Raw genomic sequence first — 27078 nt, forward strand, 5'->3', positions numbered from 1 at the left:
CCGACTCACTGGACTTTGTTCTTAAGCCCTGAGGATGGAGAGGGTGTTGAGGCTGCTACCATAATAGATGGTTTCGTTGAGCTGGGGACCGGTGAATACCTCATCACAATTCCAACCAGAGATCTGCTTGAAGCAATTGTGCGCTGTGTTGGATCGTGTGTCAGTAATAAAAGCACTACCAAGCTATTTCAGGTTTTTGGTCAGGCCCTTGGTAACATGAAGCTGAGGCACCCAAACGAGCAAATGGTGAGACGGTCGATACGCTACGTGGCTGCGATAAACTTGACTGTGTTAAAGGAGATACTATCGAGGGTTTGGTGCTTTTCAGAGATGGCGGACGGTGCAATACAGTCGTGCACCTCCAATTCGACACCGGTATCAGTCGATACCCTGCCAGATTTGATGATTACGCGAATCGGATGCGCAATTACCTTTGCCCATCACCACCCTAGCAATTAACCTCAGCGGTTTTCCCCTCCTCGCCGAGGGATGACACGCCGCATCGATCTGGTTTTAAATTTTGGATCGGACGTCTTCATACAAACACACACTTTGATTTTTACCGCCAAAGACAATGGGACATCGCTCTTCCTCCTACATGTCCCACAAAAGCAGTCTTTGTGCGAGAAGCACAAGTCAGATCCTGCATGCTCTCACTCCGAACTTGCTCGTTGGGCAACGGAGCGCTTTAGGCCCCCCGAGCAGTAAAGCGCACTACCGTCCAGAGTATTCTTAAGCGGTCCGCGGAAGTAGCCGCCTTGCCGGACGCCTATCGCGACCGGATGCGCTGTTGTTCGCCCGTGATTCGCGCGTCTGACGCCAAGATTTTGCAGAAGATTGACGTAAATTTTGTACTGAATTAACAAATAAAATATCAGTGCACTAGATTTGCGTTTGTTTTTTGCTTTACGTTGTGCACTTATGCCCTGGCACTGTTGATATGGTCCGCCCTGTCGAATTGGAGGTGCACGACTGTACACCAATCGGAGGGGTATTTGGACGTCCGGACAACTTTCGAAATAAATGGATCATCTCATAACTTTCATTTATTGGGTATTCCGACTCACGAACGCGCCCATACGGGTCCGAACTACTGCTCTGGCACTTGGCGTTCTAACGTCTGTTGCTGGGATACATGTCATGCTGACGCTAGTTGGAAGCGCGACCGATGGTGCAGTAGATATGTTGGAATGCAATTGCGGCTTCATCGCCAAAATCAAAGAGGCGTGTGTTGCGGTTGGGGCTGACACCGGAATCGCTTCCAATTGGTGCGGAAGTCACCAGCTAAATCTAGTGGTCGATACCATTCTAGGAGTTCTTGACAAGTTTACTGACTTTCGGTCGACTTCAGGGTACGAGATCGCTTTCACACACACGCATGAGACGGTCAAGAAGCGATTAGGTTCTTCACGACGTATGCTACGGCACGATAGGATTCAGTTCATGCATCTTGCCAATTTCTTGCCGATAATTACATGGACCTGATCACACTTCAAAAGGAAAAAAAGGCGAGCGAGCTCTTGCTTATTGTGGTGGCTGCATTTGTTTATGGCTGCAGATCTGACACGTACGATTAAGCGGTGCTTTGCGAAGTTGTAGTACATAACAGTCCTTATATCCGAGCAGTACCAAGTCCTGTACTCTCTAGCTCATACAATGCAACTAAAAATTGAATAGTCTGTCGGCGGTTCACCGAGGTTAAGTGAGCTCAAAGTCGAAGGAGAACTTTACAATACATCTCTGTTTTCACGTCAGCTTTATCAAGATTTGGCGATGGAATGCCAGCAGCTGGTACTTTCCGTAGGAAAAGCCATCACGAGGCTTGTAAACGGTGCATTGGAGATCACGCTGGCGGTCGACGAGCAGGCTAGCCGATGCGACATATCTACATCGAAGGCGGTTGCTCTGGCCACTGGCAACGATTTTGCAGGCGCTCTGGATCGTCATCGCAAGCGGTTGTCGGACCGGTTTGGCAGTGTAATAGCTCACAAAATCTGGACCCAGAGTAAAAATGTTCAAGGAGGATACAATAGCCTTACGTCTTTTAAACAAAAGGTGGAGTCTGCGTCCGCGCTTCCAATCAACGATGCTTGGAAAGATTTTGACTTAGCAAGTAGATTTGGGGAGCTCAGGCGATTCGCCGTTGGCCTTGCGAGCGTCCCTCCTGGGACGCACACGGTAAAAAAGCGACTCCAGTATTCTTAAGCGAGTGCGAAATCAGACCCGAACGCGTCTGACAAACGTTTCGGTGGAGGGCGAGATGCATGTGACTTTTCTTAGACCTGGTCTCGCTTGCAGAGTCTGCCGTCATATCCACAAGAGATTTAAACACATAGAGTCCAAGTCGGCATTAGAAGAACTTTTTGCGGAATCTCGTCAACGGTCTGCTTGTCAGTACCGTCATTTTTGTAAACATCTTCATGGTACCTTTTTAAAGATTTTCTTACTACCCAAATTAAGTTAGACAAAGCACTAGGCAGAAAGTCCAAGTTTGTTGATGCCTGATTATTAGACTTATCCAGACGCGTATCACTCACAGGGGTTAATGGTAACTCCAAAATCGGTGAAGTTAATATTGTGACAAATATTTCCGTATTTCTTATGTGATTGGCGACGCTCGGTCATTAGCGAAAAATCTAGCAGCCAATCAAATTGATTTAAATTTTGTGTCGTCGCGCTTTATGTGCTTGGCGACCAATATAATTTTGAACATGTAATATAGTTTTTCTAAGCAGGTATCTTTTATGCTGGCAGAAAGTGGACCACCTCAAGAATTTGACTGTCGCCAATCACAAAAGGAAAACGGTACCTGTAGATCAGCTAATATAAAAAATATCACCTAATATTTTCTTCTGAGACAATTTGATATTATTAAATATCAACTTAATATTAGTTAGTACTATATTTTATTTTTTTTAAGATTGCGTAATCAGGCTAAATTAACCAATCAGATGTCGTTAACGCTCGACTAGCTGAGGTATTAGTGAGGGAGGGACAATTGTGAGAGTGACGGCAAGGTTGGCGTCGTGTTGGCACTGCTGAGCCTGAGCGCATTAATCTAGCGCCACAGGCAGCAGGTTTATTAGACGCACGATGTGGACGAGGAGATCGGTAGAGAACAAGAACAAATGTCTTGATTTCGCTCTATCAACGTTAAACAGCTGCAAGCATTTGCAGTTTTCCATCTCGATCGCCTTTGTCTGTGTCACAGTGAAATACTAGAGCAAATACTCGTCAGTCTTAAAGCCTACTGCTTTTCTAGAACCTGATCGAAAAAGTTATATGGCTCCGCTCGGTTCAGATGGTAAGGTGGCAAAAAAAACGTACTTAAGTGGGAGAATATCATAAAATATCATGTAGTATCTAATATTTTTCGGTTCTCCGAGTTAATATTAAAATATTATGTTAACTTTTGCAAAAACTAGCTACTATTAATATTTAATGTCGAAAATAGTACTATTACTATCAAAAATATCATATGATATTTGGTTACCATTAGCCCCTGATCACTCATGATAGGGATGACCAAAGATGCAATCAACTTATACAATTTTAACGCCAGCGGTGTGGGGGTCTTGTACTGTAAGTGTTGAAGCCTCATTATTTGATTCCCTCATGGCTCCCGCTGGATGGAAATGAAAGCTGCTTAAAAATGACCTCTAAGTTTTTTTTGCTTCTGCGTCTTATGCCTAAGACTAACACCAGAATTTGACATATAAACCTTATTCGTCGCCGACGCTAGTTAGTTTTCGGGTAACACCATAGTAGGCGAAGCGCGCGTTGACTGTGTGACGCTCCACAGAGCCCCGAGATAGTGACGATAGATCTGACTGGCGAGTGACTTTGAGTCGGTCAACAGTTGGGGCAGTGGTGGCAGACGTGTGCAACGATCTTCGGCTGGAGGCACCGGCTAGAAGACGAAAAGGATACAGAGTGTGAGGAGTCGGAAGGGAGACGATCGCGCAGGAGAGGTGACGCAAGGACGGACTACGCAAAAGGCATGAGAACCAAGGAGAGGCGACAACGGACCGAAGGAGAAACAGTCAGTAGGGTGGGTAGACGTCGTCGGAGCACTGGACGGCCGGTCCTGGCCGCCCAACGCTCAGCTGCAATCTAACCAGGACAACGCAAGGTTAAGCAGCTAATCTTACGCGTGAGGTTCTGCGGTTCTTCCGGGGCGACCTCACCAAACACTGAGAGAAAACCTTAGAGAGAGGGTTGTAGAGCGAAAAGGTCGTTGGTGCGTACTGAGGCGGTAGGCGGAAGTGGCTATTGGGTTTGGAGAGCGGGGGGGGGCAGTGGCTTACGACTGGGGCTGAGGAGGACGCGTTCCTGAGGCACACCTCTTCGTGACGGGAACCGGAATGTCGTCCCCTTGCCGTGAAAGCGAAGGTCGTTTAGGGTTGCCAAGTGGCCGTCCCTAGATGTTCCTGTTTATTGTATGTCGTCGGCAAGTGGGTCATCTCACTTAAGTCGACGCGGTAGGGTGCGTCTACTACCTTTCCGCAATAGCCGAGCAGCACGAGAGCGGTGTAGGATAATGCGTCCTAAGACACGTCCTAAACTGTCCTATTTGTCCTAAATTTTACAGGGAGATTTTAGAGATGTGTCCTAAAAAGCGACTAATCCTTCGTTACAGAATATTATAATTTGTGTCCTCCAGATTGTCCTAAACCTCAAATATTAACTTTTTCCGGACTATCTACGTAAATTTACGTCTTAAAACTCACATTGGCTTTACTTATTGTCCTGGGGCACACCAACCATTTCTGAATCTCCACTACTGCAGCCAAGCATCATGGACCATTGCGGCTACTCCTTCTGCAGCTAGGGCGCTCGCCTATCTGGCCTCTGCTGCCACCTGCGGAAGCAGTGTCTTGTCCGCTCTGCTCACGAGCGCGAACATTCAACAGTGCGGAACGGACCACTGAGATCCCGGACCAGGCCACCATTGACAAGATGTGCGCCTCGACTGCCTGCAACACCCTGCTCGCTGACGTGAAGGCCATGAACCTGGAGGAGTGCCAACTGCCGGTCGGTGTCGGTTCCAACCTAAAGGCCGACCTGGTAGTCTACGTGCCGTCCAACTGCCCATCGACGTCGGCTCCCAGCCCGGACTCGCCTGCCACAAACGCACCTGTTGTCGACACCCCGACGACGCCAGACAACTCGACGAGCCAGGCCGAGCACACCGCCGCGCTAACCAAGACCCCCATCGCTTGCTAACCGCGTCTTCGGATCGACTTGCAGCCAAGTAGCCCTTGCGAGTACTTTGCTGCTTTTTGAGCCCCCCCCGTATGTCGTCACGTTCTGATTATTAACCGTCGTTTGCTATGTGTATGTTGAAGTCGCTCAACCGTTATTAGCGGCTATTATGACCTTCAATGACTGTCATCCTTTGAAACGCTTTAAAAATATTGTCACACACTTTGAAGTAGAAAAGTTTCGTTGAGGTGCTTTTCGCGCACAACAAAGAGTCGGCTGCTCTTGGAGAGAGGGGCGTTAAGATGATTATTGTTTCTAGCTAGGCCAGTTGAGGATGTTTTGAGGACAGTACATGTTGGGCTTGGTGTTGTCCTAATAGGACAGTGGTCTGAGTTGCAGTCTGTCCTAATAGGACAGCTGAGTGTCCAGTTGTCGAGTGTCCTATTAGGACACGCGGACCCTGGCTTGTTTCGTCCTAAAACTCATTGTGTTGTCCTAAATATCGGTTTTTTTATGAGCCGAATTGCTAGTTTTTTATCCCAGGTTTTAGGACAATAGGACACTTTAGGACTCCTAGTAGGACGCATTCTCTCCTACCTTGAGGACAGTACATGTTGGGCTTGGTGTTGTCCTAATAGGACAGTGGTCTGAGTTGCAGTCTGTCCTAATAGGACAGCTGAGTGTCCAGTTGTCGAGTGTCCTATTAGGACACGCGGACCCTGGCTTGTTTCGTCCTAAAACTCATTGTGTTGTCCTAAATATCGGTTTATTTATGAGCCGAATTGCTAGTTTTTTATCCCAGGTTATAGGAAAATGGGACACTATAAGACTCTAAGTAGGACGCATTCTCTCCTACCCAAGGGGGTACTCATCGTGACGAACAAGACGCCGCAGTAGGTGAAGCGACTAGTGCAGACTCGAATCGCGGGGTTGACCGCGCTGGTGATCCCAGTAGCACCGCACGAAACGATGGAGGAACACATCCGGGAAGGTGTCCGCAGGAGGAGGAGAGCGCCAGCCTGGACCATCAGGAGACGGTGAAGCGACGCAAGATGCTGCCGTCAGCGAGTCATCAGGGGGCGACGATGGTGGGGTCAATGGAGAGGCGGCGACCGCCGTTGCTGAAGTACAGGTGCTCAGAGGACGAGGAAGGTCACGACGCGAGGCACATCCCCAAGCGTTCCTGCATTCGCGAGTGCACGGCGAAGTTATCGAGTGTGGACGACGTCGGAAGCGCAATCGCGCCGGCCGATACGTGCTCGAGTACCAAGTCGCGTACGGGACAGTGGCGGACGGTCCCGTGGGGAAACGGTGGCTTGATGTCGACAAGTGTAAAGCGCCGTTGGACGCAGGCAAGCTCGAGGACGAGCTTGGAGGGGATGGCGAGTAGGCGAAGCGCGCGTCGACTGCGTGACACTGCGCAGAGCCCCGAGGTAGTGACAATAGATCTGACCGGCGAGTGACGTTGAAGTCGGTCGACAGTTGGACCAGTTGGTGGCAGACGTGTGCAACGCTCTTCGCCTGGAGGCACCGGCCAGAAGTCGAAAAGTATACAGAGTGTGAGAAGTCGAAAGGGAGAATATCGTGCAGGAGAGGTGACGCAAGGACAGACTACGCAAAAGGCATGAGAACCAAGGAGAGGCGACAACGGACCGAACGAGAAACAGTCAGTAGGGTGGGTAGACGTCGTAGGAGCACTGGACGGCCGGTCCTGGTCGCCCAACGCTCAGTTGCAATCGAGCCAGGACAACGCAAGGTTAAGCGGCTAATCTTACACGTGAGATTCTGCGGTTCTGCGGGGCTGACCTCACCCAGCACTGAGAGAAAGCCTCACAGAGAGGGTTGTAGAGCGAAAAGTTCATTGGTGCGTACTGAGGCGGTAGTCTGAAGTGGCTATTGGGTTTGGAGAGCGGGAGGCAGTGACTTACGACCACTGGGGCTGAGGAGGATGCGTTCCTGAGGCACACCTCTTCCCGGAATGTCGTCCCCTTGTCGTGAAAGCGAAGGTCGCTCAGGGCTGCCAAGTGGCCGTCCCTGGATGTCCCTGTTTATTGTATGCCGTCGGCAAGTAGACCCTCACCCGGGATTGTGAAGCCTTCCAGTTGAGCCATGTAGATCTCCACTTCCAAGAAACCGTTACGAAATTCACGGCCATCTGATGTATTTCTAGATCGAGTAAGGCTGCGATAGTGAGAAGCAGGCTAACCACTTCCATCCGAATAACGGGGGAGAAAATCTCGTTGTAGTCAATTCCAAATTTCTGGAGAAATCCCTTAATCGCTAGGGGCGCTTAAAGCGATCAATTTCGCCTGTGCTGGTATACTTTACTACAAAGGCCCAACGGCTTGTTAGAATCTTTCGTCCTTGAGGAATAGGCCAGGTTGTTGCGTCTGTGCGTCGTGTGGTATCCTGGAGGTGGACACCAGTTTGGCTAGCGAGGGGAATTTGTCCTCTTTGAAGACTACGTCTCTACTTTATACAATGGCATGCGTGTTGGGGTCATCAGACGATAGCCTTTCTTTTGGCCAGAGATGTCTAAGTACATGTATAACCGGGCTCTAGCATCGAGTTTGTATCAGTATTGCTCAGTAATGTGCACATAAGCGCAGCACCTAAACAATTTGATGTATTTCATAGGTGGGGTCCGGTTGTGCCAAAGCTCATACGGCGTGCGATCAGCCGTCTTCGAGCTAGGCATACTGTCACATGACAGACACACGCTGCCCATAGTTGCTTTGGGAGTTTTCCGTCCAATAGCAGCGCTCGAGCCCTTTCCTTAATTGTCCGCATGCGTCGTTCAGCCACTCCGTTCTGTTGCGGAGTATATGCATTTGTGAACTGTGTGAGAGCTCCGTACTTCTGGGAGAGTATGCGACCTAGTTTTCATATTATTTTGCATTATCCGCTTGAAGTCGCTGAATATCATGACCTTCAATAACTCGAGTGTGTTTAAGCACAGTGACATCCCGTCAGAAAATGTCCAGGTCTTTTCGCCGGAAGTCCTCGTAGCATTCGTACAGGTCGCCACGATTCCGAATTGGGTAAGTGAACATGTATAGAGAAAAGTTATCAATAAAGATCAGAAAATAGCGACAGCCAGTAAGACTAGGCACGGGAGTGGGCCACAGATATCGACATGCACTTTTTCCAAAGGGGATTTTACGCGTTCAATAATTATATTTGAGTAGAAGGGTGAGCGGCGCGATTTTGCAAACGTGCACGCTGTGCAGAAGAACTGAGCTTTCTGGTCTACAGTCGCAGAGACATCGAGTCCTCGAATGGCCCCTAGGTAGGTCATGCAAGGTGCGAGCGTTAGAATGTCCAAGTCTCATGTGTAAAAGCAAGAAGGATAGTTGCTTACCTGAGACCACGAGTGCCGTAGCGGTCGCCACTGGTTGGGCTTGAAACCGATACAGGTCAGTGTTAGTAGCCATCGGCGCCTTGAGTTTGAAGCGCTGGTCCGTTTGAGCGGCACACTGCTTGCAATCGAAGTTGAAGCAATAGTCTTGCTTCGGCCGCTGGGACTGAAAGCAGGCTGAGTTGTTTCTGCGGGGTATTGAGGACGCCATGCTGAATGAGCGTCTCTACAGTACCTTTGGAGTCGGTGGCGGCCAGCTCAACACGGCCGACGCCTTCGATTGAGATCTGCTTGCTACCTTCAACAGAAATAGAGCCATCACTGCTCGCAATGACGGCAAACTACTGGGATCGTGCGTCACGTGACGCGTAGTCAATGGTCCATGTAGGATCCAATTGGACATTGGGTTTGACCACAAGGCTCACGGGTGGATTGAGAGACGTAGCAACAAAAATCAGGCCAACATCGCGGCGGTCTTGGCGACGCGCTGTGCGGTCGCCATTGTCTTCGCTTTCGTCATCAGAGTCAAGTGGATTATTGTTTTCCTGTTTACGATTGCGATATTGCCGCTGTCGCCTCGCTTGGCCTTGCCACCACCTCCACCACTGTTGCTGTGGGTACTGCCTCCCCTGCCGTAATGTCGCACTTTGCTTCTGTGTTTAGCGCTTCGGTACGGGTGGTTGTGCGTCGTATTGCTCGTAACAGCAGAGGTGGCAGGCAGAACCGTACAAGCCTTCACTCGACCATGTCGGAGGTCTCGCTGTAGGCCACGGCATTGACGAATGTTGTGGCGTGATCGATCACAGTAAGCGCAGACTTCACCACTGGTGGGGTTAGAGTCCTGATGTGCAGGTGGTCCAGTGGCCACTAGAGCCCGCTAATTCTTGGTGGCACTAGTCTCGGGTGATCCCTTCGAGAGAGTGTAGCGCTCCTAAGCTTGTATGTCGAGGACCTTGCCTTCGATTCTCTGCTTTAGATCCTCATACGGGATACACATCCGTTGGCCCTTCCAAATATGGAGGTCATTCTTTCATGATATGGTCATTGCGTGGACAGGTATAGTGACTTCTGCCCCTCGGCCATCACCGACTCGATGGCTACTTCTGTAGCTTTCATCGCATTATCCAGTTTCAGCAAGAATTCGGTCAGGTCGGAGGTCTTCTTCGTTCTTGATCTCCATCAAGAAGTGCGGGATGAAGTAAGGGTCGTTGTGGAATGATACCCCTTCCTACTTCTCATAAATGCGCTTGAAGATCTCGTACGAGGTCATGAGGTTCTTGACGAGTCGGACGTGGGTGTTGTCCATAGTCTTAATGAGAAACGCCTTCGTCTTCGCTTCTTGTCGACGTCGCTCACGGGTGTTAAGAGGCTGAAGTGTCTCCTTCACTCTGCGCTGGCGGTCCTTCCACATCCGGCGGTGGTCGTCCGGACGAAATTTTTAAGGTAGGCGATCTACCGTTGGACTGAGGAGGTCACCAGCTTGCCGTCCGAGCTTTCTTCATAGTCAGATGGAGGCTTGAGTCTATCGTCGCTCTCCTCGTAGTTTACAGTGTCCGAGTCGACTTCAGTACTCTGCTCCAGCTTGTTCTGCGGGTTGTCGTCCACATCAGATATGTTGCTTCCGCTGTCGTCATCCTCTTTGTCAGAAATGCCGTCGTAGTCGGGTTTCATCACGAATCCAAGAAGGTGTTTGCCATCGAGTGATGCGCATACGCGGGCCTTCCACACGTTAAATTCTCTGCACCAACGAGGCGTGGAAAGTCGTCACTTGAGGCTTGTCTTTGGCTCATAACCTATGGCGAGGTTAGCGGGGAGCGTAGTGAAGGAGGTAGACTTGCGTTGAAAGTGCTAAAAGACGAAGTGAGGTTCATTAGACTTAAGAAGTACTTGAGAGCTACATACCACCCATTGAAGAGGATGAGGTCCATTATAATCATAGTGAGAGCCAGTCATATCGGCTAGAATATAATCTCTTAGAGAGTTTCTACTGTGGGTAACCATTATGTTTAGAGGCTACTTTAACGCAGGTTACTTGTACAGATCCCCCTCACCAATTTTATACTACCCGTGAAAACGGTTAGTATTAAGTACAGCAGCACGATTAAGTTTCAAAGTGGATGGCTATAAGCCAACAAAACTTCGCCCGCCATGCCTTTCAAAAGCACTTAATTGGCATTTCGCCGAGTCCCAACAAGATGGGAAAGTGCCCCGAGCAAGTCGACAACCTCATGTTTGGCCAAAAGAAACGCATCGACGAATGACGCGACGAAGATTTCACTATAACTCTGCGAAAGCTTATGCTGAAAAAGCTCAGCGTGGGCTCGGACTGCTTAAAGCACCAATATAAGGAACAATTTCAAACATTTTAAAGGCTCGTGATCAATATCTTACCATTAAAAAAGGCGATTTGGACTGTAAGCGTGTCCGTGTTGCTGCATTTCCCGTGGTGGATGAAGCGCTAGAGAATTGGGTATTCTAAACGGATCTCCCTCAATGGGGACATGGTCAAGAGTAAGGCAAATCGTCTGGACGAACTGACGGATATTCCTCCTGGCCTGATTTTGCGTTTTCGGACGGTTGGCTGCAATCATTTCAGAAGCGACATGGATTCAAACACTTCAAAATGCATGCGAGAGTGGCTCCGTCAACAATGAAGATATCCCCGCTCAGCGGCAATCCCTTCGAAAGCACCTCAACGGAGTCGCTCTGGTGGACATCTACAAAATGAATGAAACAGGTCTATTTTACTGCACGGCTCCAGATAAAACCATTGCCCGGTGCCGGGTAGAAGGCTCGAAAAAGATAAAAACTCGTATCACTGTAGTATTCGCCTGCAATGCTGACGGCTCTGACGAGCGTGGGCCATTTATCATTGGTCACGCAGCGAAACCTCGCTGCTTTAAGAAAAAACTGGCGAGTAAATTGGGTTTTATTATTACAACAACGAAAAAGCCCGGATGACAAGTGTGCTTTTTCAAGAGTGGGTGCGTGAACTTGATAACAGGCAGCAACGTCGATAATTGCTCTTCTTCGCATCAGCACATATTGTTTCGAATCTGGAGCTCAAGAGCGTCACTGCTCTCTTTTCTACCTCCGAATACAACTTCTCGACTGCAACCATTAGACGCGGGCATAATTGTCTCTTTCAAGCGACGATTTCGCCGCCGTCAGCTGGACCATACGCTGGATTTAGAAGAGCAAGGGACGGAAACGGATAGTTACAAAATTGACCAGCTAGTCGCAATGCGATGGATTAAGGCCTGTTGGAGGGAGGTTATCACTGAGTGTATCCTAAACTGTTTTCGTCATACCGGTCTTGTACCCGGTCGTACGACGTCACGCCGCGCATTGAAAGAAGAAGAAGAGCTAGTCAAGGTTCTGGCGCAGCGCGTAGCTGCCCTGAGAGTACGAGATCCAATGGATATTGAAGACTTCGTGTGCAATGCTACAGAGCGAGAAACTGAAATGGAAGTTGCGTCTTCTGATGACTTACTGAGTGATTCTGTCAGCCTCGCATTGCTGGCGTCGGTGCAGGAAGACCCCGAAGAAGTATGTGAGTATGACAGCGAAGAGGCCGAAGAGTACGGACACTCAGATACACTGCTGCCCAAAATGTCTCTTACAGATAAAGCTGACGTTGTTCGACCGGTGATATTCCTGCTAGCAGAACATCCTGACGTGGAAGCTAGCGTTCTGAGCAGCCTACGTGTACTTCAGAGCAGAGTCCGAGACGATCGGCAGGAAGAACGAGACTCTGCCCAAAAGCAAACGTCGATCAAGGCTTTCCTTAGAAAAATGACTGAATAACACTAAAAAAGGTTTATTAGATATTAAATTTAGCAGCTATTAAGTGTTACGCATACTAAACAAGGGAACGAACTTGGTGGGTACTTGGCTGTATTACGTTTGATAAGATATTAATTATCTCAGCGACTAATTTGGCAAGCGGGATCTGAAAGGAAAAAGACACAACAACATAGTTGAGACTGCGTCAAACAAAATGATACAAACGAACCATTTAAAGTTATCGAGATAAACGAGCTTAAAGTTGGCCAATTGGTTTTCGTAGCTAACCGGAACGGTGACATTTATTGTAAACTTCCATCGAAAAAACTGTAAAACTACCCTTATTCAATTGCTTTTAACAAGGGCTTTTAAAATAACACTTGAATTTTTAAAACCGCCCAGTACTCTTTCATGGTGCAGCCATCACCCGAAGACGCGGCTTTGCACCAGTGTCGGTTTACAGCGTTTCACCCGCTGGCATTCCAGCGTATCCGGCGTTTCTACGGCATCGACGACGACGCGTATCTCTGCTCTCTACGGTCCTGTACGACGCCCAAAGTGAGCGAAGGAGCGAGTGTCTCGTTCGTCTATTACTCGTCGGATCGCAGCTACGTCGTCAAGTCCTTGACTTGAAAAAATAATGATCTCACAAAGCCCTGCCTACGGGTGATAATTGGGGGGTCCTAGAGTCAATTATGCCGATCGCAGCGTATGACAATGGTAAAAAGATAACCAATCACGGGGCTCGAACATTAGAATCAGTTTGACCGCATGGTGCAGGTACAAGCAAGCAATCTTTGAACTGCCACATCTACTAGTACATGCATAATACGCTGAGACCACCCAAAACAACATGATACTTACGAACCTAAGTACGAATCGCGATTTAAGCACGAAAGCGGGGCGTCTCCTCTATCTCTTGAGCACTTATAAGCTACAGAATGCTTAGAGCTGAAGAAGTTGTGATCGCTCAAAAACATTATCTTCATTTATGGGCCCTCGAAATGACGATACATTTAGGAGTGTTGGTAAAATTCAATAACCGTAATAATAACTGGCAGTAACTTATTGCAATAACTGATTGGCCCCAATCTCCAATTTGATCCAATAAAACTTATACTACTAGTTTAAAAAAAACTATACAATTGGTGTTGGTATTTGTGGAAGCATGCGCAATTCGCTACAGGAGAGAACTTCTTTCCTGTCATTCCGCAATTTGCCGAAACCAGCACAAGACCATCATTCTACGCCGCTCACCATGTCTTCAATCGCCCCAAGATCCCTTGCCAGAGCCCTCTTTCCCCGATGGCGACGGATACCATCAGTGTCGGATCTGCTTCTCCCGTCGGATACAAGCTCGTGGCACTGGGTACACGAACCTGGTGGAACATCTCGTACGGCGCCATGCCAATACTTACGAGGACGAATTCCGGGCGATTCAGCGGCGAGAAGGTAGCCTCGACACTTTCGTGAAGGGTGATGAATTTTCCAGGACAACTTATCACTGGCTGGACTGGATCATCATGGAGAACCGCAAACTGAGCATGTGTGAAAGGGCGAAAACGCGGAAGTATACTCGTTTGAACCGAGCGAGCGTGAAGACGCTTAAGAAGAACATGTTCGGGCTGGAAAGTGTCGTTCAGGGGCGGATCAAGTTGCGACTGCGTGGCAAGAGAATTGGCTTTGTTATCGACGCATGGACCGAGGGCGGTACGCATTTCGTGGCGGTGATCGGTGTAACTGAGAACGACAAGTATCTATTGTGCTTTTCGACTCTGATGAACGAGTCGGACATGGGATCGGACGCGATTCTCGAGCTGCTTGACGACGTGTTAGACACATACGAGATTCATGCCTCTCAGCTGTGCTTCTATGTGTGCGATCACGCGTCTGTGAATGTAGCAATTGCAAACAAGACACTGGTTCCAATGATAGGGTGTGCTAGCCACCGATTAAAGTTGGCCGTCCAAGCCCTCATGGGCGAGGACGACGATATATTGGATAAAGTCCATGCGCTCATGGGCAAATTGAACACGATCAAGAACCAGCATCATCTCCGCGAGGCAGACTCTCTCATGCCCGTCTATCGTAATGCAGTACGCTGGAGCAGCACATTCTCCATGATCGACAGCTATTTTCGCATCGATTCGAAGTTGGACCGCATCGACGACCAATTGGCGGACTTCATTCCCACCCCGCGAGAGAATGCTCGATTGAAGGCTCTGTATGAAGATCTCAAGAACTTGGAGAGTGTGAACAAGAAGCTACAAACAACGACAGTGTCCCTGGTTGATGTGCGAGCTCTGTTTGATCATGTCATCGAGCATTACCCTGGAACGGAGTTGTACCTGTCTTCTACAGCCTCTTTAGTCAAATTTCCCGACTTCGAGAATGGGGTCGTTAAGCTTGTGGCTGGCAGAGAGAATATCCTGGCAAGAGGAGAACGAGCAGCTGTGGTAAAGCTTCTCCAGACCTCCAATACCGTGGCGACGGGACCGCAGGAGGAAGGTGAAGGCGCCCATCAGTCCTTTGCCGAGGCTGCGTTAAGTCAGGAGGAAGTGACTTCTTCTAGAGAGGACCTGAAGTGGATCCCGCCTACATCTAATGACGTGGAGAGGCTGTTCTCACGTGCAGGAATTGTGTTCTCACGTTTGCGCCGAAGCCTTAACCCAATGACGTTGGAGACGATAGTTCAATAGGAGCTTGTGGGATACAAGTGCGGTTGCCCAGGCAATTGAGCTGGGAAAGAAGCGGACACGAGCTCGGGAAGAAGAAAACGCGAACTGATCAGATTGGTAAATTTCTTTGTGATTTTCGTACTGGTATCATAATAAATTTTCTACTACAGTATTAGTAGTTTTAGTCAGTATGTTAATAATCACAAAAATGTATCCATCAGTACGATTGGTATGTTTGAGTTGGTGTTCGTTCGGGAGGCGGGGCGCGTCGGGAGGGTTCTCCAGGTAGATCCCCCTTCCGATTCCAATGCGCGTATCCGTTTTGACTAGATCCCAGGTTTTCGTTTTTTGAAAGTGCGAGGCGGCAGTGTCACGGGCGTGTATTGAAAAAAACTGACAAATAACACCATTATTAATGTCTGCCTGGCAATCAATATCATATAAGATTTTACCAAGCCCTGCCCGTAGGTTAATAGGGGGATGTCAAACTTTACGGCAGTGCTCTTAGTTGCAAAGATTAATCATTCAACTCGCTGAAATTAGCGCTAGAGTTCGCCATGGGTCATGAAAGAATCTACCGCGCCACAGTCATCTAGCGTGCCAAAGTCTCCCAGTGCATTGCCACTGGTGTGGAACAGAGAGCAAACGCATGTCCCTGTGTCTTCGTCTGCAATACATGTAATTGAGTTGGTACTTGTAAGGCAGGTGTGCAGAAAAGTGATGACGTGAAAACAACCTACCACATCGCCCCCGATTGTTACAAATAACGTCTTCTTTGGTGCCCTGCGTAGTCTGGACAGCATTTGCGGCCACGCTGGCTGTCGAGTGTGTCAATGCAGCTGCAGAGATGCTGAGCAGCGGAAGGTCTCCCGACGGGGAGTAAAAAGTCACGGTCATCACTAAGAAACACACACAGCAAAAGAATATCAGCTCATCAGATAGTTATATCTCTCGTATTTGAATCGGAAAATTTAATACCATTGCCAGCACTCGAACAAGCACTTGCGCCGGTCGCGAAGGACACACTAACGCTTGTAATTCTGTAAACCACCCAACCACGAGAGTTAGTTTTCTTACGCTCAATAAAACGTTTTGGTAGGTGATCAACTCACGTAAGAAGACGCTCCAACGCAGACTTCACTGTCGCAGTCGATGCTGAGAATGGGATTGGCAGCGTAGTCTCTCCTCGGAATGACAGCGTAAAGCTCCCTCCGTCAGCTGAACAGCTCACGCTCTGAACTTCATCCACCTGGTTGGTCGTCCAGGGATCATCACCACTCGGACACGGGGCTGCGGATAGGGGTTAAGTGTCCAACGAGTTGATTGATCGGTTTAGATTGCCTTCAGCACGTACTTTTCGAGCAGCTGTAGCCAGAATAGCGCACATTCTTTCCTCGGTCCAGCGGAACTTTGTCGCAGTAGCAGCCCTGACTCATATCTGCATCCCATGTTGACAAAGCGTTGGGGTCGGATCCGTACACGAAACCTGCAGCGGTGAACGTAGAGGTTGGCGTGAGTGCTGCTAACTCTCGAAGTGTCCGACACGTCCCTCGATTGCTGCAAACAGCTCCGTTGCTGGTAGGGCACGACACTTTCGCACAAGTTAGACGACGTCCACGATCCATAAAAAATTGACCAACTGGAAGTTTTGCCTACTTCGATTGCATGCGGCTCCTCCAAAGCCCGGAAGACACCTACAAATGCCAGCACTATTGCAGAGACCCTGGTAGATTGTACACGACATCAAAAGTGCGTCAGTTGGTCTTCAGATTGTTGAGGGCTTACTACGATGATAAGTTTGTACCGCATTCGAGCACTGAACAACCGAATTGTGAGCCACATTGTTTGCTACTGCTTCTTCCACCCACGCCCGTCCAGTGGGGCATTGTGGCTGCGAGCAATCGTAGCCTCTATGCCCCTCATCGCACAAGCACCGGTAGAACGGTGCGCCCTGGCATCGTCCATGATTGTAGCAACGCGTCACCGACCCCGTGATTCCTGGTCAGTATGACTCATCTGATTAGTGATACGACGTAGTAGGAACGAGTAGTACTTGGATAGCTGTAATACCTGCGCAAGTTGTCAAGCCACTACCGCTGTAGTGTCCGCAGTCCAAGATGTTCCCCGATGCGCCCAGTCCTACTCAACAAAAGATCAATTTTAGTGCCTTAAACGTTGTGAAGTCGAGGCATCAAAACAATGCAGCAGAAATGTACCATTGCTGGGCCCAAAGCCTGCCGCACATGCACATAAACCGATAAGAGTGTTGCAATTTCCTCTACCAGAGCACTCGAGCCACTATCCGACACACCGAGTCAGCTACACCACCCATAATTGTCGTCACAGCCATTCAAACCTCTTTGGTTCCTCGTTCTGTCAGCGGCGGAGTGGGTCCATACGCAGCTTGGGTTCCATCTGTGAAGTAACAAACAGTTTATCAAGTCTAAGACTTCGATCATCGTTACTTTCGTACGTATCGACACTGACCTGTTTCCACCGTAAGGAAGCTGGTACCTCCTGAAAGAGATGAAGCAATAACGAGCGCTGGCACATCTCCATGTTCGTACGTGAATGTAATTATTGCAGATACGCCGTCCGAGTCACACAAAGTCGCTCCGCCATTCAAAGTGACGGAGACTCCACGGATCGTTATCAAGTCTTCCAGTGCAGCCTTGAGCGTTGCTGCTGTGTCGACACTTCCAACTAATGGACGCGTTGTCTCTCCACGAAAGCTCAATGTAAACGTCCCTGTGCAGCCATTACAAAGACAGGAAACGGACTGCACCTCGTCGACCTGTCCAGTTGAAATGGGGTCGTCCCCGTACGGACATTGTCGTAGAGAGCAATCCGCACCGGTGTAGCCGTGATCGCACACGCAGCCAAAGATCCGGTCAGCGTCCCAAGGTGTGTCGTACGTGGCTGAGTAGAAGAGGTTGTAGTCGTTCTTGGTGGCTGCCATCGCTCGCATCGACATGCACTTGCCATGGCCATTGCAGTTTGTGCGGCACAGTTGCAACCGTTCACATGCAGGGCCGGCGAATCCTGTATCACATTCACATTTGCCATTGCTGCGATTGCAGAGACCTCGGTTGGAGCATTCCTGAGCAACAGCGCGGACTGAGTCTTGACCCGTGGCAAAGTCGACCCAGGGAGCTCCTTTCGGGCAAGCTCGGGAGTTGCAGTCGTAGCCTGTGTAGCCAGGGAAGCACGTGCATCTGATCAAGCAGGCGTTAGCAGTGGGAACGAATATACAAGTCGGTGTCGCTGGTTAGTTAACTCACATGTTGTCACTTCCGCAGGTTCCGTGGCGGTTGCATTTGGACGGACAGGCGCCTTGGACTTCTTCGATTAGGAAGCCGCAACAAATTGCCAGGGTCACAAGTAGGACGCGATGGCGACGTCCGCGCATTGCTCACGCTACAACACAGCTGTAACTGAAATCGCTTCTTTAACCGGCGAGTAACCAAAGCGACGATTCGTTGTGCAAGAGGGTATTATAATATCTTGTTGCTCGAGAGATATTACGATACAGTACCATCACTTCTAGTGCATGGCAACGCATACAACCTCTCAAACAATAGAAAATACCTACATGGACAGGTAGAGATTCCTACCTGTTTATTAATTCACCCTCCGGTCCGAAAAACATGTGCATTTCAATTTAGTGCTAGCACATGAATTTTATTAATGATTTTGATCCGATTTTACACTTGAGTTAGCCAATCGGAACACGTAATACTACGTAGTACATTTATGTTTATAACACCACATTCTAGAGCACATTCTTCGGACCGACCTATAATTATTATTGGTACAGTAATTGAGGGCAGTATTACTGGGACCGCTCACGTCGCTTCTTATAGAGTCACACCGGAAAGCAGTCGGTCTTGCTGTGGATGCTTCCAGACAGTACAGGTAATGCGAACTTGCTCCTCGAAGCTTTGAACCCAGAGTGCTGTCCTGGAGGAATCACTCCTCACAATCGGGAGGCGGTGCTATTAATAGTCTCTTTGTGAGGTCAAGCTTGTCCGAGGGCTCTACACTTCGGCTTCAACTTGTCCTAGAAACGCGTCCTTTTATCTAAATCTAACTGTAAGCGGGTCAACATGGAGGTTGATACGATTGGCGATGAATGCCGACGTGTGGACACCAACAAGCTGTCTGCGAAGCCCCGAGAGCCATCAACAACACCGCGCTGCTGGCACGTTGCTTGCTCACATTTCGCCGGTAAAACGCCTCCATCAATACAACGGGCCAGTCACATCACTGTATTTTATTAATTTCCACCAATAGCATCACGCGAGTCAACCTTGGCTCGTTTTTTTCAGATACCGACGGTCTCACTTTGGATTCTTCCGTCTTGAGCGCACGTCAACGTCAGCACTCGACCATCACTCTCGTCTAGCACTATGGCGTCCTTTGCCTTCCGTCGCGCGTCCAAGCGTGTGGCGCTCATGGGCGCTGGTGTCGTCGGCGTCTCGGGCCTGTCGGGCGCCTCCATCGTGTCGGCCAAGGAGCCGCAGCGGCTCGTGGCGCCCATCAAATGCGAGGACGGATCGACCATCATTCCATACGAGACGCCGTCGCGCGCCGCACAGCTAGAGCGCCTCAAGAAGGAGCAATTCGACGTGCTGGTCATCGGCGGCGGTGCCACGGGCTCTGGTTGTGCGCTGGATGCGGCCACACGCGGTCTCAACACGGCCGTCGTTGAAGCCAGCGACTTCGCGGCGGGTACGTCTGGCCGCTCTACGAAGCTCATCCACGGCGGTATCCGCTACCTGGAGACTGCTTTCATGAAACTCGACTACTCGGCCTTTAAGCTGGTGAACGAGGCGCTGGAGGAGCGCTCTTTCTTTCTCTCAGCCGCGCCCTATATGAACCGTCCTCTTCCTATCATGATTCCAATCTACAAGTGGTGGGAAGTGCCCTACATGTGGGTGGGCGCTAAGGCGTACGACGTGGTGGCTGGTAGCAAGCGCTTCGTGCCCGGTAGCTACTACATCAACGCCGAAGAAGCCATGTTCCAGTTCCCCATGCTGCGTAAGGAAGGTCTCAAGGGCGCTATCGTGTACTACGACGGACAGATGAACGACACGCGTATGAACGTGTCTATCGCTCTCACAGCCACACAGAATGGCGCCACTGTCGCAAACTACGTGAAGGTGGTGCATCTTATCAAGGACGATGAGGGCAAAGTACGTGGCGCTCACGTGAAGGACACGTTGACCGGCGAGGAGTGGGACGTCAAGGCTCATGCCGTCGTCAACGCCACAGGCCCCTTCACAGACGCTGTCCGTCAGATGGACGACCCTAAGAAGGAGAAGATTTGCGTCCCTGCTGCTGGCGTCCACACAGTCCTACCGGACCACTTCAGTCCCAACCGTATGGGTCTCATCGTGCCCAAGACGAGTGACGGTCGCGTGTTGTTCTTCCTGCCGTGGGAGAATGGAACGCTGGCGGGCACGACCGACTCGCAGTCGGAGATCACGATGCTGCCGTCCCCTACGAAGCAAGAAGTGGACTTTATCATCGATGAGGCCAATCGCTACCTCGCCAAGGACGTCACGCGCAACGACATCAAGTCGGCTTGGTCGGGTATCCGTCCGTTGGTTAAGGACCCTCGTCACGCTGGCGGATCGACGAGTAAGATCTCGCGTGAACACGTCGTGGAAGTGTCCGAGTCCAACATGGTGACGATCGCTGGCGGCAAGTGGACCACGTACCGTCGTATGGCTCAGGACGCGATTGACAAGCTGGTGGAGACTGTGCCAGAGATCAAGGCCAAGGCTTCGCCTTGCAAGACCAAGGACGTGGGCATCATTGGAGCTGATCGCATTGGAGAGGTGTGCAACAAGAAGTTCGACAAGATCACAGTTACTCTGCGTGAGAACTACAACCTGGACAAGGACGTTGCTGAGCACTTGATGCGCAACTACGGCACGCGTGCTCTGCAGGTGGCCGAGATCGAGCAGAGCGGATTCTTGGACCGCAAGCGCACCGACCACCCGCGTCGGCTGCACCCCAAGTACCCGTACCTGGAGGCTGAGGTCGTGTTTGCTGTCCGACAGGAGTACGCCATGAAGGCGACGGATATCCTGGGTCGTCGTATGCGTCTAGCCTTCATCGACAGCGGTGTGGGCATGCAGCTGGCCCCGCGTGTAGTGCACATGATGGGCGAACTACTTGGTTGGTCCAAGACCCGTCGGGAGCAGGAGCTGACCGAGTGCAAGGAGTACCTGGAGACCATGCACAACTAAGTATTCTTTGTCCCAGGACACTACTGCTTAACACGACGAGTAACGTTAGATCATCTTCACTTAAACCTGGCTTCGTAGTCTGTCGCAGCTTTATATCCAGGAGTTTCAGGCGTTTACCGTGGCTAGAGGCTCTACCGGTAGTCAGAGCTGATGATGTTGCCGTGGATAGTCCACCGAATCTTTTGCTGCTTGGTGTCGCGTGTAGCCAGGACGCTGTGCTGGTCATCATCGTCTGTGCACGGGAGACGCCGATGGTGACGATGAACGCAACTGCTGCATTCTCCTCGCCTTCGAGTCTGTGGGTATTGGGGCTGTTGTGGCGTGTTCTCGAGTATTGTATGGCGCCACCAAGTGCAGAAGTTCTCGTGCAAGTGCGGCGTTCTCTAGCTCCTTGTCAGGAGGTTTGACGAAGGACTGCAGGTCAAGTTTGGTCGGCGGCGCTGGTGTACGCGTTGACGGGTTTATTGGAGGTAGAAGCCCTTGGTCTTGTTCGAGTCTGTCGCTGTCTTCATCCGCCAGGCCGATGAGCATGTCGAGTCCGAATTGCACGAGCTCTTGGCTGTTCCGAGGGTGCTTCATGACCACAGCCACGAGCGCTGCTAGCAGGGCCTCCACCACTTCTTCACTCTGTCGCTCTCTATCAAACACACTGACAAGTTGCTGGACGCCGTTCAAAGCCCCGACGAGGTCTTGGTTGCGAACGTTGTTGGCCACCGTATTCCGTAGCGCCCACAAGCACGAACATCTCACTCGACGCTCGATTTCAGGCGAACTGTCCGACGTCGCAGCAGGGAACAATGGCGAAGGTTTTGCGCAGATCTCGAGCAGTTTTTCGAGTCCGTGCTCATTACGGAGCTTGATCTGAGCGCTTGGTCTCTTCCAGACTTCGTCGGCGATGGCATCGCTGATCACACCCACAAGAGACGGCGTCGAGGCGTCAAATAGCAACGCGACGAGCTTCTTCATGTCGACGGACTCGAATGATTGAGTTGGATACATTCCATGGTCTCGCTTGAGTTGACGCATGTCGGCCAGCAGCTCCAGCGCCTCCAGAGCGGGATCACACAGATCTTTGTTCGTGCTTCCACTGAGGTTCACTAATGTGTCAATGCCGTGAGGGATTTCCAGCATTCTGGTCTTGTTGACGTCGTGGAGACACATGTTGATGACTCCGAAGAGACCGTGTTGTTGCACTGGTATTTGCCCGGTTCGACCACATAGTCGGATGAGAATATGAAGCCCATTCATCTTCCCAGTTCCAGCTTTACTCGCGATATCGACGAGGTTCGTAGCGCCCATTTGGAGGGCAATGGAGTCGCTGTACGATAACGAACACAATGCTCGAGCCGAGTTCTCCAATGTGGCTCCGTCAGCATCGAGAGCATTGCGAGCAAGTAGCTGCATCCAGTCTGCGCTCGACGCTACTAGCTGGCGGTTGGCGTCGTTGTAGAACAAAGCGTTCGCTAGGATACACAGAGCGTGCTCTCGAATCTGTCGCGTGAGCTGTTCGTCTTGCTGTCTGCGCTCCCTCCTCACAACGGGATCGTCCTCCTCTTGTTGATTTAGTGACGTTTGATTCGTGTCAGAGCTCAGAGTGCAGATCTGGTAGAGGTGATCGATATACCGAGCGACGCGATACTGATTGTCCCGATTCCACGTCAGATTTGCGAGAGCCCAAGTGGCTTGTGCAACCATCGGCAAGTCATCCGTCCGGACTGCAAGTAAGAAGAGCGCATCCATCCCGCTAGCTGCTCCGATCGCCTCTCGAATATTATCATGCTGAGCTATACTGCCAAGCACAACGGCGCCATGAAATGCGACGTTGCGGTTGCACGAAGCGCACATCAGCACAAATGTAGTAACGCTAGCGTTCGTTGACGACGGCTGCGCGACTTGCTCCTCCTCGTGCTGCTCCTGATTGTCGATTTTTCCTCCAGTTCCACTGCAATATCCTGGCATCCGTGGCTGCTCTTCGAGAAAAAGATCAGCAACGTTGTACGAGCGGTGGTCACTTTCACTATCTTCCTTGTCCAAGAGCGTGATAACGTTGGCGAGTACTTGGGACGCGTACGTTTGGATCAGCTCATAGACTTCCAAGTCGATAGCGTCGTGGATTCTTGGCGAGCCACAGAGCTTCGTTAGGATCGAGATCCCGCGAGATTCCACAATCACCTGGCATGATCGTACATGGTCGTGTGAGAGGTGAGAAAGCGCTTGTGTGGCTGCCAAGGTTAAGTCAACGTCCGCATCGAGGGCGTCGCTGGAACTCACGGCTCTTTCACAGAGTCGAAGGAGCAAAGGAATGCCATTTTCTGCATAGATGGCTTGCTGGTTGAAGGCATTCCGATACGCCAAGTTCGCGAGCGCCTGCACTGCGTGTCGAGTAACTTGAGGATCGTCGTGGCTTGACTTGGGCTCTAACAGACCAACGAGTAGCGAGATACTCCCATCCAATCTTCTTATGATCGAAGTGTTTCTTGAACTTCGTACGATCAGAGCTAGCGAATGCAAGGCGTTGCACTTGACAAGTGTATCTGTCTCGGGCGATCGACACAGATCCAAAATGGTCTGAAGCACGTTGGATGACAGCCCCATGTACTGCTGATTGGTCACGTTCGTGTCGGGGAAAACCTTGTCGTCAAACTGCTGCCACGTCGAGGTGAAGAGGAGCTTCTTGGCCTTTTGTTTCCCTCCTTCCGAGCTCAAATCATGATCACTCTCGCCAGAAATGTCATCGATCGGAGTGCTGGGATCCGCCAACCAATTCATCTCGGTCGCTTCTTCTTCTGCAACAGCATCAAACGGCGTCTTCGCCCTCGACAATTTATCCAAAACGCTAGTCGACTGGGTCTTCATCCACTGGAACCACTTCTGCTTCGCCTTCCAGCCCAACGACCGAGCAGTGGCGTTGGCATTCCACGATAATTGACCGAGTGCACGAGCACAAATCGCACGTACAGACTGCTGACTTGAGTGACGCGCCAGTGCAGCCAGCACTTCGATGCCTGCGTTGTCTCGCAGTGCATCGTTGATCCCTGACGTGGCCCCAGCGAGGATGTCAATCCCGTCAGCAAAGAAAGAAAACAGCAAGTTGACGTCTGTGAGAAGACTCTGCGCTGTCACGCGATGACGCCAATTCACAAGTCGCAAGCCGCGTTGCAGTTGTTTGTGTTGCTGCTGCTGCCTTGCCACGTCCCTTTGCATGTTGATAAAGTCCCTGTGCGCTTCCTTCGCCGAGATCTTCATCGAGAGGTTCCACATCTCAATGTTGTTGATCTTCTTGATCTGCGCCGAGATGCGGAAGCGCATGTCGTTCACCTCGGCGGCTCGACGTTTCTCCAGAGACTGATAAGCTTTCAGTAACTCCTCGTTGGCTACACGTTGAGCATGTAGCTCTCGCTTTGCTGCCGTCAGCCAATGGGTCTGCCTGTCCATCACATCTTCCAGCTCCTGCTGTCGCTTCTCCAGCTCTTCTCGAATAGCAGCGTGTTCACGGACAAGCTTCTCACGATCAAGTCGATAGTTAGCCTTCTCTTTCTCGAGTACAGACTTGTGCTCTTCGACCGCAGCACGAAGCACTTCGATGACTTCGTGAGTCTGCAGTCGGACGCTGTCGCTTGCTGCTTGGTAGTCGCTCTGTAAACGGAAGATTTTACCGTTTAGTTCTTCGATTTGAGCTTGCAACGTGGCCTTCACTTTGGCCAACAACTTGATCTGACGTTGCAATTCTCGCTGTTGTTCTTCGTGTTGTATTTGCAGCAGTGCAAGTGAATCCTCGTGACGGGACAGCTGCATGTGCGTCATCCATTCGTCCGATGCTGTGTCCTTGATGAGCGAAGAAGCAGCTAGAGCACGCCAACGATCCTCGCGGTCGTAACACAAGAGTAAGAATCGACGAACTTGCTGCAGATACTGAAGCTTGGTCTCGAACACACGAGCATTCTCCTCGTACAGCTCTCCAGGCGAAGGTTCTTCGTCTTCATCGTCGTCACGGTGAGTGCAAGTCACTTCTCCTTCAAGCTCCTCTTCGCTGTGTTTCTCCTGCTGCATCAGTAGATAGAGCCGCTCAATAGTTCGGCGACAGCTCTGCACTTCGTCCATGAGAGTGAAGCTGAGATCCCAGAGACTCTGCTTCTCTGCCGTCAGCTTGGTCTCTTCTTGCAGTTTCGCATCTGCATAGTCACATGAGCGCAACTCCAGCGACACCAGCAGCGCTTTCGCTTCCTCCTCTTTGGCGTACCTGGCTCGCAGTTCAGATTCTTGTTTCTTCAACAACGCAACCAGTTGATCCGATCTTGCCTCGAGTTCTACGCGCTCAAGAGGATGAACTGCCTGTTTCGGCAACGCGAAGGCGTCCTCCAGTTGCTGCTGGAGTTCTTGAAGTCGATCACGCATCTGAAACACAGATTCCTCTCGAGCAGCTCGCTCTACTATGAAGCGAGCTCGCACCACTTGAGACTGGGCCTGCAGATCCCACATTCGCGTGTTCGCTGCCTTCTCTAGATCCCTCAAACGCTCAAAGAACGGCGCGTCTGCGTCTTCATAGAGCGCCAATTCCACTGCTAAATGCTTCTGAGACGTCTTTAACAACGTGATTCGATCTGATAATTTGTTCAGCTTTGTGTTCCTCGTCTTCTCTGATCTCTCCCACTTCCGCCATGCTACTTCAGTGTCAGTGAACGTCTCTAACTCCCGCAACTCAGCTTCATCCGCGTTCACGCGTTCATCGTCGACTGGAACCTCATCAGTTCTAGCAGCAGCTGGAGTTAGATCTGTAACCTTTTCAGATCTAGTTTTTGAAAGAGCCACATTGTTCCCGGCCTCGCTGCTCTCAGCGGTGACAGTGGCATCGACCTCGTTGTCGTCCTTTTCTTCATCATCCGGAAGTTTTTCAACGGTCAAATACCGTCCAGCAGCTCGTTCCAGCTCTTCTTCAGTTGGTCGAGACTGCTCTGGAGGAGACATCGCCGCTGTCTCTAGCTGCGCTATTGAGGCCTCCACAGTGACAATTTCTTCCTCGACGCTCGCTTGCTGCTTCCGAATCTGTTCACAGAGTTCTCGCAGTTCTGCCGCTTTTGCAGCAGCTTCTTCGTGACGTAACGAGCTCTTCTCGAGCAGATCAAACTCGATCTTCTCCGTCGCCAGCACACGCGACTCGAGGTGCTTCATGTGCACAAATTCTGGTTCGAGTCGATGGCGATCGTGAGCTCGCGGGTCTCGGGTCAACGGTATGGACAGATACAAGCGATCAACGCGTTGCTTAGCTGCAAAGTCGCGGAGTTCTTGCTCGAACGCTTGGTCGTCTGCAGCGAGAGTCATCCCTTTCTTCGCGACAGAGTCCCGAGCAAATACCGGCACGCTCGCTTTGCCCGTGCTGGCTTGCTGAGCCTTGCGCTGCTGCGCTTCAGCTTTGGCTTTCTTTGCCACCTGCTCCTCCTTCTCAGCTATCCGTCGCTTACGTTCGACAGCGATCACAGCGGCGTCTTCCTCCTTCAAGAGCTCTTCCTCTCGCTCAAACAGCTCGCGTGTAGCAGTCAGCACCTCCATAGCTAAAGAGCGTTGGGTAGCGGCACTTTGGTCGAGATCGGCTTTTAACTGCTCGTATCGCTTCTGCTCTTCCTCAAACCGCTCGCGTGTCGGCATGGGGTCCATCGGAACATCGTCCCCTTCTTCTTCTTCCTCTTCCTCTTCTTGAGTAGATCCTTCTCCTTCTTCTTCGTTTGAATCACGTTTTTCAGCACCTGACAAACAGTTTGGTCGTTCATTTTGCTGTTGAGCTTCGGGGTAGAAATTC

At 50.6% G+C, this 27078-nt stretch overlaps 4 protein-coding genes and 1 pseudogene across 4 annotated transcripts; 3 read left to right on the plus strand and 2 right to left on the minus strand.

Moving 5' to 3' along the window:
- Positions 1 to 4862: 4862 nt before the first annotated feature.
- On the plus strand, positions 4863 to 5220 carry PITG_22807 (annotated as a pseudogene; the record flags this gene model as incomplete).
- Positions 5221 to 5718: 498 nt separating this feature from the next.
- On the plus strand, positions 5719 to 6668 carry PITG_06717 (uncharacterized protein; the record flags this gene model as incomplete). The annotated part of the gene is made up of 2 exons (XM_002904666.1): positions 5719 to 5734; positions 6103 to 6668. 2 exons carry the CDS (start codon positions 5719 to 5721, stop codon positions 6666 to 6668), a joined length of 582 nt encoding a protein of 193 aa, XP_002904712.1.
- A 9467-nt stretch (positions 6669 to 16135) lies between these two features.
- Positions 16136 to 18436, minus strand: PITG_06718 (tenascin-like protein; the record flags this gene model as incomplete). Its single annotated transcript, XM_002904667.1, has 9 exons — positions 16136 to 16317; positions 16382 to 16618; positions 16684 to 16750; positions 16832 to 17025; positions 17098 to 17169; positions 17244 to 17325; positions 17384 to 17442; positions 17515 to 18242; positions 18309 to 18436. 9 exons carry the CDS (start codon positions 18434 to 18436, stop codon positions 16136 to 16138), a joined length of 1749 nt encoding a protein of 582 aa, XP_002904713.1.
- Positions 18437 to 19382: 946 nt separating this feature from the next.
- PITG_06719 (glycerol-3-phosphate dehydrogenase, mitochondrial precursor) lies at positions 19383 to 21342 on the plus strand (the record flags this gene model as incomplete). The annotated part of the gene is made up of 1 exon (XM_002904668.1): positions 19383 to 21342. One exon carries the CDS (start codon positions 19437 to 19439, stop codon positions 21282 to 21284), a length of 1848 nt encoding a protein of 615 aa, XP_002904714.1.
- A 167-nt stretch (positions 21343 to 21509) lies between these two features.
- On the minus strand, positions 21510 to 26927 carry PITG_06720 (uncharacterized protein; the record flags this gene model as incomplete). The annotated part of the gene is made up of 4 exons (XM_002904669.1): positions 21510 to 21667; positions 21734 to 25238; positions 25293 to 26024; positions 26127 to 26927. 4 exons carry the CDS (start codon positions 26925 to 26927, stop codon positions 21510 to 21512), a joined length of 5196 nt encoding a protein of 1731 aa, XP_002904715.1.
- Positions 26928 to 27078: the final 151 nt, after the last annotated feature.

The sequence above is a fragment of the Phytophthora infestans genome, genomic scaffold (assembly GCF_000142945.1).
Source record: "Phytophthora infestans T30-4 supercont1.10 genomic scaffold, whole genome shotgun sequence".
NCBI classification, from domain to species: domain Eukaryota; phylum Oomycota; class Peronosporomycetes; order Peronosporales; family Peronosporaceae; genus Phytophthora; species Phytophthora infestans.